Here is an 11387-nt window from a genome sequence, read left to right on the forward strand (position 1 = left end):
TAAAGAGAGATGTCTGTATATTCCATTCAAAGATAGAGCCTATTACTTTTCACAATCAAGCTAATAAGGATTTTTTTTTCAAGCGCTGACTTTTTATCATTTCATTTGCACATAATGTTTGTATCATTATGTTTAATGTGTAGGTCAGGACCAAAATGAATCAACATATTCGTAATTTTTATACATCCAAAAACAAGCTCAAACAACAAAGAAGAATGTGATTAATCAGAGCTCTGATGCATTGAACGTTTCCTGTCTTAGGTTCCTGTAGTGGTTACTTTTTCTTCTTGCTTATTACGAAATGCTCTCTCAGACCTCCTCAACTGACTCCTACGACATTCAACTCTCCTCAAAGACAAGACAGCAATTTAGACAAGACCAAAAATGTATAGTTACATAGAACACTGTGGTGAGGTTAGAAAGAAGTCTGGTGCTGTGAAGAAACCAATATGCAGACATATCTGAGGGCTCTGCCCTTTTTTCAAGGTAAATGAATGACATTTATTTATCAAATTTGTTTAGGAACATCACTCTGTCATGGATAAAGGCAGATTTTCATTAATATGTATGTAACATTGAGTTTTCAAGAGTTACGATACTATTAACTATTACTATTAACGATATGAAACAGTTTTGTTACTTGCCAGATATTAAATGACAAAGACAAAATTTCAATGTATTTCATATAGCATATGTTTAACAGTTAAACTGAGCAAACATTTTGTTCTCTTTCAGTTTTGATATGTGTGACAATGAAGAGCAAGGCTGAAAGTGTTTTTACTGGAACAGAGGGAGGCAGTGTGGATATCTCTTGTAAATATGCAGAAGGATATAAATATACTTCCATGTACTTCTGTCATGATCCATGCACATATTCTGATGTCTTAATTAAATCCGAGAAGGCTGATCAGGTCACCTCTAAGGGAAGATACTCTGCAATAAACTCTGTGTCTGGACGGAGCTTCTCTGTCACCATCAGACACCTCGTATTAAAGGACTCTGGAGTTTATTACTGTGGAGTGGATAAATGGGGATATGACAAACTGACTAAAGTAAAGCTTACTGTCAGTGAAGGTATACAAGACTGTAATTTCCTACTTTTTAATATCTGAACTAATATCTATGATTGTATTGTAGATCCTATTCACAAATGGTAAAAATTTAAAAATTCAAGCACTATAAATGTATATTTTATCTAGCAATAGTTTGTTTCTGTCAATGTATTATGAATATTTGCTAAAATGATCAAAATTACGTGCAGGTGAATTCCTGGCTTGATCTGAACTGCCGCTTAATATGTTTATGACTAATGTTGATTCTTACAGTACATGTAACAGTTCCTGTGTCTACACATGCTCCAGTGTCCACTCAGAATCAAAGGTCTGAAGTTACAACAAGTTACAACAGTTACGAACAAGTTACAACAGCTAGTGCAGGTGGGGAAGATAAACACATATCCAGTATGCTCCAGCTAGACTTCTTGCTAGGTTTTGTACATATTTGATTAATCCCTTTTATTAAAAAAAGAAGAAATATGCATGATTCTTTTGAAGGTTTTGTGCAATGTAGAAATTTGTCTTTTCAGCTTGTTCAACTTTATATGAACAAATGTCATCCACAACTCAATTTCAACCTTCTGTAAACTCACATGGTAAATAGTTCATTTTTATAATTCTGTTCTGCAATATTCAGTAGTAATTGTCTGCTTACAGTTCAAACTGGGTTCCTGGATGTTTTTCACAGCTCATTGTCATCCAAAATGACTATTTTTTCCACTTTCAATTATCTTATTTATAACAGAACAGCTGCTTGCTGTTTGTGGAGGAGTGCTGGGCCTAATACTGTGCTATCTTCTTGTAACTTTTCTGCTTGTCTACAGGAAAGCACCCACAAGTGTCACATGTAAGTGAGAAGAGAATGATTCGAAGTACATAGCCAGTGTATAATAGGAAAGTATTTGAAGAAATGTTTTTCCTGGTGCCATATAAAGCAATCTCAAAATTTCTCTTTTTGTTATTTAGCCTTGGAACCACCTGCTTCAGAAATCCAACTTTCACATCCACCACCTGATCAGGTATACCAAGTACTGAACCAGAACTACTGCTCACATAATAATAAATCAAATGTGTCACACATAACTGCTTTCACTAAATGAAGTCCTTTCTTTGGACACTGGTAAAACAAAGGTATAAGGAAGTTAAAGTATACTAAATTTTGAATCCGAAGCTTGGGGTATTATCTGGGTGCATTTTTGCATGTTCTCCCAGTGTCCATGTGTGTTTCCTCTTCTACACTTTCTTTACCACTGTTCATATTTGCACATGTATTGAAACAGTGATGCCAGCACTAATACCATCTTTTAAATATTGTCTACACTGAAACTAACTTTGAATAAATGTTTTAAACTCATGGTATCTTAAGTATGTATCCTTGTGAGCCAGCATTAATGTATTCAATGCTAGAGATTTAAGCACTTATGTACGTCGCTCTGGATAAGGACATCTGCCAAATGCTGTAAATGTAAATGTAACTGCCATTTCTCTCATTTCTCTTCTTTCTATCAAGGAAGACATTTTCCATGTGTATGATGAGATGTTGGCTGTGTATAGTTTAGCTGGTCCAGCTAGAGGAGTTGAATCTTCAGCCACCTACAGCACCATTCAGCTCCCTGCTCCAGCAGATAATGATTTCAATCCATACTCTCTTGTAGCTCCTTACTGAAACCAGTTACAGCATATTATATACATGTGGTGCATGATATACAAAGGAATACCGTAATACGCATTTCATGAAAGTAAGCTCAAGTTTTCTTTCTTTCTGCTTTTTTTGATTACTGTTTTATTTACACTCATATATCCCTCATATATTTAAATAACTAACACGACTTGATTTGATTTAGAATTTGTTATATGCTCATTTAGATAAAGCTAAACTTTCTTAAACATCCTGTGACGCTTCCTGTGTGATGCATGGAATAGATTTTATTCTGCATGCATCTATTGCATGCTGCATTCAGTGTCAACCCACACGTCTTGTTTACTAATGTCTAAGTAAATGTTCTAAGTTTGCACCTAGACATGGGGGCTGAACTGTGAAATGCTCCACTCTGAAATGATAAATTCATTGTAAAAAAAATGACTTCACTCTGGGTGACACTAGCTTTACCTTTCACTAATATCGAAAGGTATAATAAATCTCAGTATGTTACTTTATCTGGTGTGGGTTTAACACAAAGCTAATGATAGTTTAATAGATACATAAATATACAGTATATCAATTATATATCAGTTATATGTAACATATGGTTATCTACTTATATGACATTATCAAATGGTTTAAAGTTTATTTATAAACAGAAAAAAAGACATGAGTGTGTATGTGTGTGTGTGTGTGTGTGTGTGTGTGTGTGTGTGTGTGTGTGTGTGTGTATATATGTATGTATGTATGTGTGTGTGTGTGTGTGTGTGAGAGAGAGAATTTACCAAAACAAAATTCTGAAGGAAAATTCATGCAGAGCTTAAAAAACAAAACGACAACTAATCTGCAAAACAGCGCTTCTTTTAACAACTCAGAATTTTTGCTAACGTCAATGAAGGAAGTAGCCGTGTAGAAAAGGTTGCTCAATGAGTTCAAATCCCAAGAGCACCAAGCTGCCTCCAACATGAAATGGCTATCAAACCTGAGAACCTCGTATTTTGCATAAGAGCTCAGACTTGGGCACAAGTTGACGTATACTAACCGAAAGCAAACCAGTTTTTTTTCTACGAGCAAGAATAATACAAAAGGCTGCGAGATCTTTGTCCTGTAAGATATGTTCCTGAGCCCTGAGAATAAAGACTGTATCATGTAGTAGGTGAATAAATAACTCAAACCTTTTCATCTCTTTCTGTTTGTTCTGTTCTTTTAGAAGAAAGTGATGATATTAAGAGTACACCAGTTTGTCATTTTAAACAATTGAAATATTTTATTACATAAATAATACAAGGTATTAACAGGTACTTTGACATACTTAAACGCTCCAAAATTTCTTTGCACACTCAAACTAGACGGAGTTCACTTCCTTCTCTGTGTGCTGATAAACAGAGAAACAGAATGTGCAGTAAACTAGATTTAAACTGCACCAATTCATTTTATCTGCTCAGAAGTGGGATTAAATATTATCATGCTGTTCTGATGAAGTGGGATGTTTCAGTTTACACAACTGACTGAGGTTTCCCTGGTGAGTGATGTGACAGTATGGGGGGGATTAACAGGAATAAAATAAACACATACAATGTGTAACGCGTGTGGTGCCGTGCTTGAGATGTTTAAACAAGAGCGCTAGACCATCATCATCGTCATCACCAACTCAATAAACCTGTGATAAAATTCAGTATTAAGTACATATAATAATAATAATAATAATAATAATAATAATAATAATAATAATAATAATAATAATAATAATAATGTACAGTTAATCATGGACTTAAAACACACATTATATATTAAACAAACACAGCTCACTGTGAGTGAGAGAGAACAGCTTGTTAATATAACCCAATAAATAATAATTAACATATACCACATTAACTCTGCTATATCACACACTCACACACACACACACACACACACACACTCACTCACTCACTCACACACACACACTCACTCACACACACACACACACTCACTCACTCACTCACACTCACTCACACTCACACACACTCACACACACACACACTCACACACACTCACACACTCACTCACACACACACACACTCACACACTCACACACACTCACACTCACACACACACACACACACTCACACTCACACACACTCACACTCACACACACACTCACACACAACACCCACCCCCCAAAACACACCCCCACACTCACTCACCCTCACACCCACTCACACACATCCACACCCACTCCACAACTCCCACACCCACACCCCCCTCCCCACACCCACTCCCCCACTCACTCACACTCACACACACACACACACACACACACACACTCACACACACACACACACACACACACTCACACACACACAATATTACTTACAAGCATGTGACTTACTGGTGTTCAGTAGCGTTTACCTCTCAGGCCCAGAGCTCTGGTCACCATCCTTCGTGCTACAGCTGTATCGGTGCGTGGACGCTCCTTCACCGGCTGCAGGAACTCTGCATATACATAAAATTCATCAGTGGATATCCAATGAGATGAAGGAGCTTTGATTCGGATCATGTGTCTGCTGGTTTCACTCCCGTTGGTAGTCTCTGCGTTGGTAGTTTGTTTATTTTGTAATGAGTTAATAAGAAACTACACTGTTTACCTGCACGTCTTACTGCTTTGCCTTTCGCTTTTTTACTAGCCTTGGACAGCGTCCTCGTCTTCAGAAGCGGGTGTCTGATGGACAGAGCCTGCAGCGCTGAACACAGAATAAAGGTTGTTAAAGTTGCAGAGAAGACACAGAACATCAAGGGCCGAAGTATTTGATCAGTTTAGTAAAAACAAAGGCTTGTAGCCATCACATTCATAAATATTACATCGGCATGTATTTGATACCTGCAGACGCGCTGGAAAAGATGCCGAGAGCATGAGTGTTATCCACCCACTTAATCTTCATCCCTCCTTCACTGAAAAACACAAACTCCGCCTGATGAATATATGTTTATGTTCAAACTATCACTGTCGGGAGGTTTGGCCCGGGTGTTACCTGTAATCAGAGAAAGCGTCCAGCAGGTCATTGGTTTTAAATATGGATGGGAAGTCGTAGATCTCGATGACGTGGGCAAACTCGTTGTGGTCGATCCATGAGTTCTCAAAGCCGGAGAAATCACCCTGAGTGTTTTCTATCGCAGATGCTTCCTCCTTCAAATGGGCTGTGATCTTAATCAGACGAAACACACAAAAGAATGAACTAATGAAAAAAATATCTATTTGCACATCTATCTGATGTACAAGGAAATGTCATCACAATGTTCCATGCTGTAGTTGTTTTATATCTACAGCTGAACATGGAGTAACATTACACTGGATTATTTTTAAGATACAGCACTGCCAAATCTTTTACCCAGTTATCAAGCCTAGATTACACATAATCTCAGTTATTAGTTAACAGTAATACCTGCTGACAGACAAGTAACAGAAACTGATTAACTACTATTTCACCACAGTGACATTACAGTTAAAAAAATGTAAAATAAAATAATCTAATATGTATTTTGTATTCAAGCTTTGTGTATGTTTGGAGGATGTGGCTAGAAAATGTAAGGATCTAGTGCATTAGCTAGTTGTGCTAGCTTCTCAGAGGAACTAGGGAGGCTCTTGGTTCTTAATGGATTGTAATTTTAAAGTTTCCAACAAAGCCCTACACGCTGATGTCAGTCATGAACATGTAACTTCTGTAAACAATATGATGTCATTTCCTGAAACTGCAGGTGATCTGAAGAGGAGACTCTTTATGGTCCTGGCCATAAAAAGCACCAGTGTGAATTAGTCTCTGTACCTCGTGGTGGTAGTCAACCGTCTCCTCTGTGTTCAGACAGGCTGTGTGTGTTTGTGAGGTATCATCGCTGCTCCTGTCGTCCTCCAGCGTCATTGCCATGAAATAGGACAGAGTCTGATCGCAGTCCACAGGCTCCGCCCCTGCAGTGTGTGCTGCTGCCTCATAACCGCCCGCAGATTCTTCTGCGCTGTCGGTTCCTGGCTCGTGACTGGCTGGTGGAGGGTCTGTGTTGTCAGAGCTGGACTCCTCAGAGATGCTGAGGCTGAGAGAGCAGCTGGAGGAGCTGAGACTCGGCTCGCTCTCAGACTGCCTCAGAGCGCGAGGGACGTAAATGGCTTTGTCCGGTCGTCTGCGTCCTCTGCTGAGACCCGATTTTCTCTCCGTCGTTCTGCTTCTCACACTCAGCTGCTCATACATATTCTCGTCTGTGTCACTGCTGCACTCCACCACTGGCAACCTTCCGTACAGACGGACAGATGATTGATGGATGAATAAACAGAGAATTAGACAAAACTTCAGATATACACGTAGGATTTAAGAACAAATTTGGACTGGTGTCTGCCACAAGCATGGGCGCAGATTTCAGGTAACAGTAGGTAACAATCTGTCCCCCCTGGGATTTACACCCATGGCCACAAGCTATTAGTACACTCTAAATTAAACATGGCTAAATAAACAGGCAGAAAAAAAGATAAACGGCTGGACGGACAGTTGGAACAACTGACAGTTACCTACAGGGACAGGGTTCATGGCTGTTTTTTTTTTTGGTCATTATGATGTGCATGTAGCAAAAACTTGAACAGCAATTAAATCATTAATAATCGAGTGTGATGACACTTTAATTACCCGTAAACTTGGACTGGAATTACAGTGAGCAATTAACAGTATTTACTGCTTTGCCAAGACATCGACAAGAGTGCTGTATATGCAGCTGTTTACCCAATAAAATTTGTAATCAAACTGTACAGTAAGAATGCTCTCCTCAAAATACGAGATAGAGAGAGAGAGAGAGAGAGAGAGAGAGAGAGAGAGAGAGAGAGAGAGAGAGAGAGAGAGATTAGCACCCTCTGGTGGACTATTAAAAATAGCAGCATGTTTATAAATGCGGTTTTTATTATTAACACTAAAATAATAATAAGAATAAAAAAAATAATAATAATCTGATACAAATTTATTGTACTTCAATATATAATCAGTCACAAAATTCTTCCATTCATGAAAGTAAACCTAAAATGTTCAATAACAAATGGCTGATAAAGATCTAAGATTCAGTGAAATAAGATTTATCAGAAAACATATCATCATCCATATCTCGTATCCAGAAATTACAAAAGACATATTTTTGTGGGCGTAACTATTCACTCCGGTCACGATTCGTGTTAAAACCCCATCTATATACAATAATCGTGCCTTACTATACTGATGAACTGATGACCAAAGCACTCAAAGAAAATAAGATGATGGTTAGGATTATGAGGCAGTCACTGGGGCAGGCTGCGAGTTTATACCTCAGCAGTGCAACAGAGCCAAAGCTGAACAGGAACTCGAGCACTGTGTGGGATTTGATGTTATTCCAGCTTTACCTGAGCTCTGAGAAGCAGACGGCGACTCTGCGGCACCACGCATCACCCACAGAGAAAGTGCTCAGCTCTGGGAACTTCTCTGTCGTCTTGTGGATCAGAAACCGCAGTCGACTCGGCAAGGGTGGGAAGAGCATGACGCTTTAGCATAGGTGTGGAGGGAAGAGGAGAATCCAGAACAGGCAACTTAATTAAAGATAAGATAATGATCTATTCAATCTGTGTGAAGTGTATAGTAATAATAGGCAGCATGTACACTGGCATCATCTTGCTTTCAGCTACCTTTTCTTATCGTCTTTTTCCTGGAAGGCATCCAGCTCCTCAAGGACTTTGTGAACAAATTCGCTTTCTTGCTTGGGCAGAAAGGAGGCATCGAAGCAGGGAAACGCCAGCGTGCCGAAGGAGATGAGCTGCTGAGATGGACAGAATACATAAAATACACAAAATCAATCCAAACATACAGTAGAGTCATGTGAAAGAGAAACGACTCATGTTATACTACGTGAACTCCTGTTATCTCATACACTATAACATGTATAAACAACAATTCCCTCACTTTATATTAATGCTAAGTAATTTTCTCCTTCCAGCCTGACCTGACATTTACACTGAACCTAAAGGTGTTAAAAAGTATACATATAATTCTATACAGTTTTATATACAGTTCTGAAATCTTCATCGTATCGACAAATTTTACACATTACTTTGTTAAATCCTAACGTGTTTCAAATCGGTTCTTTTGTGAATGAGCTGTTGCTATAGAAACAGAGTCAGTGCATTAATATACATTAAACTGTGACCGGAAATAGAGCTGAAGCTGCTGTCAGAAATCATTTTTTCAGGAAAATTAAACAACAGCTTCTAAATGACTCTGCTGAGAATACAACAGTGTTGTGGTTTGAATGCATTATTCATTATTTTTCAAGAACTTTTTTCAATTCAAGACTGCAGTTAAATATGTGATATAAAGAGAAATTGTATTGTTTAAAAAACTAGTTATCTAATCTTGGTACAAATGCTGAAATGCTGGCGATAAAAAAAAACTACAATACTTTGAGATTTTTGTAAAATAGTCAACTATGTGTTTTTCTGCAAATATGTAAAAACAAAAGGTTTGTAAATAAAGATATTTTGCTCAGAAGTGTTCAATTCCCCTACGTGTGAGGACTTCTGAGACGCCTTCCAGTATATTACACAGCAGGTATCTTTGCATTGCGTTAAACATTGCGTATCTTTGCATTGCGCCAAACTCTTCTGGAAGTCTTTCCATTCGATGTTGGAGTGCGGCTGTGGGGATTAGTGATCGTTCAGCTACGAGATCGTCAGTGAGATCAGACATCGATGGTGTTCGAGTGACGAGGTGGGGTTAAGTCTGTGTTCCAGTTCATCCTAAAGGTGTTCAGTGTGAGTCAGAGTCAGTGCTCAGTACAGGACACTCGAGTTCTTCCGCTCCAACCTTAACACCCCATGTCTTTATGGATCTTTGTGCACAGGTGCCTTGTCATGCTGGAACAGTGTCTGAGTCTCTAAACTCCAGTGAAGACACTTCAGTATACAAAGACAATCGTGTGTGTCTAACTTTGTTCCATCATTTAAAGAACCAGATATTGCTGATGGTCAGATGTTTACATACTTTAAGCCAAACAGTCAAATTCTCTTTATGTCATCATTTAGTTTTGATTTCAACCACTGTTCTTTATCATCTCTGTAGAAATGCTAATTAAAAGGTTTAAATATCCAAGTGTACAATAATAAAAGATCTCACGCTTTAATTTGTAATTACACAAACAATAATAATTAGCTAACTAAGTTAATGGTCCTTTAACCAGAGATCATATCACTAGCTGGCTAACACCTACAGAACAGAAGGAATTCTGCCCATTGGTCACTAATTGAACAGCAATTCGTGTTGTATTAATATTAACTATTAGGTATAAGATGCGAATCATGACGCAAGAGATGAGGAACGTTTAAATAAAATCTGATCAGCATTTCTAACTAACTAGCTAGCTAACACTGTTTGGTTATTTATCACACCCATATTCCGACAAATCCCGCCTACTTTTTTGGGATTGGCTACACGCAAAACAGTTCACTTATCAAGTTTCTATTATCCAATGAAAGCGCGGGGGAAGGTGCGATACTAGCCAATAAGATTCTAGAAGCCGGAATACAGGTAGGAAAGATAGTCATATCGTAGCAAACTAGTTTTATTTCATTTCAGAGCACTTACAGTTCACGGGATTTTCTTCCCCCTTAAAGAAATAACATTTGCTCTTACCTTAGATTAGAGCTATGGATATAAATGTCCAGTAAAATCGGCAATCCGAACAGCTTTAATTCAAATGCCGCTTGTTTAGAAATAACGATTAAAAGCGAGTGACGGATGATGGCGACCACAAGCGGATAGAAGTGGAACTGCAGGCAAAATAATGCCGCATTTGTCTATCTCCATCTACTCCACTAGTTACTAAAATAAAATAAATACTTACCCTATAGATCCATATAGTTCATCTACAAATTGTAATTATTTTTTGTGTTCACCATTAAAATCACTGTTATTATAATAACTTGTCTTTAATAGGCAGGTAGAATAGAATTCCACATTTATCATATTTATACGTTTGTTTTATTTTAGAATTAAAACCTTCAAAAGAATTATCTTAAAACATTTTTAAAAAAGTGTACTTAATATACTAAAATACACATAAGCCTCTAAACAGGACAATTAATCGTTAAACACTGTATTGTATTGTAATCTAACTTTAAATGCATACCGTACAGACCAAAAGTTTGGACACACCACCTTTTCAACAGGACAATGACCCCAAACACACCTCCAGGCTGTGTAAGGGCTATTTGACCATGAAGGAGAGTGATGGGGTGCTGTGCCAGATGACCTGGCCTCCACAGTCGAGATGGTTTGGGGTGAGCTGGACCGCAGAGTGAAGGCAAAAGGGCCAACAAGTGCTAAGCATCTCTGGGAACTCCTTCAAGACTGTTGGAAGACCATTTCAGGTGACGACCTCTTGAAGCTCATCAAGAGAATGCCAAGAGTGTGCAAAGCAGTAATCAAAACAAAAGGTGGCTACTTTGAAGGACCTAGAATATGACTTATTTTCAGTTGTTTTACTTTTTTGTTATGTACGTATATGATTCCACATGTGTTAATTCATAGTTTTGATGCCTTCAGAGTGAAGCTACAATTTTCATAGTCATGAAAATAAAGAAAACTCTTTGAATGAGGTGTATCCAAACTTTTGGTCTGTACTGTATATTTTTTTTAATTAATGCACAACACGGTAGG

The 11387-nt window shown here is 38.1% G+C and overlaps 2 protein-coding genes across 4 annotated transcripts; one reads left to right on the top strand and one right to left on the bottom strand.

Annotated features, from left to right (window-relative positions):
• Positions 1-279: 279 nt before the first annotated feature.
• Positions 280-3875, top strand: LOC113660876 (CMRF35-like molecule 5). 3 transcript variants are annotated; one of them, XM_027174720.2, is made up of 7 exons: positions 280-486; positions 736-1074; positions 1326-1487; positions 1586-1651; positions 1801-1902; positions 2022-2074; positions 2570-3875. In XM_027174720.2, exons 1-7 carry the CDS (start codon positions 450-452, stop codon positions 2612-2614), a joined length of 804 nt encoding a protein of 267 aa, XP_027030521.2. In that variant the 5' UTR covers positions 280-449; the 3' UTR covers positions 2615-3875. The 3 variants fall into 3 exon arrangements, with proteins under 3 accessions (XP_027030521.2, XP_027030518.2, XP_027030519.2); XM_027174717.2 differs by having other exon boundaries at positions 281-486; positions 2566-3875; XM_027174718.2 differs by having other exon boundaries at positions 282-486; positions 1326-1436; positions 2566-3875.
• A 62-nt stretch (positions 3876-3937) lies between these two features.
• On the bottom strand, positions 3938-9369 carry r3hcc1 (R3H domain and coiled-coil containing 1). Its single transcript, XM_027174714.2, has 9 exons — positions 9239-9369; positions 8363-8490; positions 8084-8221; positions 6501-6957; positions 5709-5881; positions 5558-5628; positions 5325-5420; positions 5089-5172; positions 3938-4357 (listed from the first exon to the last, which is right to left on the bottom strand). The coding sequence occupies exons 3-9, from the start codon at positions 8215-8217 to the stop codon at positions 4341-4343; spliced, it is 1032 nt and encodes a 343-aa protein (XP_027030515.2). The 5' UTR covers positions 8218-8221; positions 8363-8490; positions 9239-9369; the 3' UTR covers positions 3938-4340.
• Positions 9370-11387: the final 2018 nt, after the last annotated feature.

This window comes from Tachysurus fulvidraco, chromosome 20, assembly GCF_022655615.1.
Source record: "Tachysurus fulvidraco isolate hzauxx_2018 chromosome 20, HZAU_PFXX_2.0, whole genome shotgun sequence".
Taxonomy (NCBI): Eukaryota; Metazoa; Chordata; class Actinopteri; order Siluriformes; family Bagridae; genus Tachysurus; species Tachysurus fulvidraco.

Coding starts and splice junctions, on each gene's coding strand:
- LOC113660876 (XM_027174717.2), top strand. CDS start 450: ATGCAGACATATCTGAGGGCTCTGCCCTTTTTTCAAG. Junction 1,488..1,585: donor CCAGCTAGACTTCTTGCTAG/GTTTTGTACATA, acceptor TTGTCTTTTCAG/CTTGTTCAACTTTATATGAA. Junction 2,075..2,565: donor CACATCCACCACCTGATCAG/GTATACCAAGTA, acceptor CTTTCTATCAAG/GAAGACATTTTCCATGTGTA.
- r3hcc1 (XM_027174714.2), bottom strand. CDS start 8,217: ATGCTCTTCCCACCCTTGCCGAGTCGACTGCGGTTTCTGATCCACAAG. Junction 5,882..6,500: donor CGGTTGACTACCACCACGAG/GTACAGAGACTA, acceptor CGTCTGATTAAG/ATCACAGCCCATTTGAAGGA. Junction 5,421..5,557: donor CTTTTCCAGCGCGTCTGCAG/GTATCAAATACA, acceptor TTCTGTGTTCAG/CGCTGCAGGCTCTGTCCATC.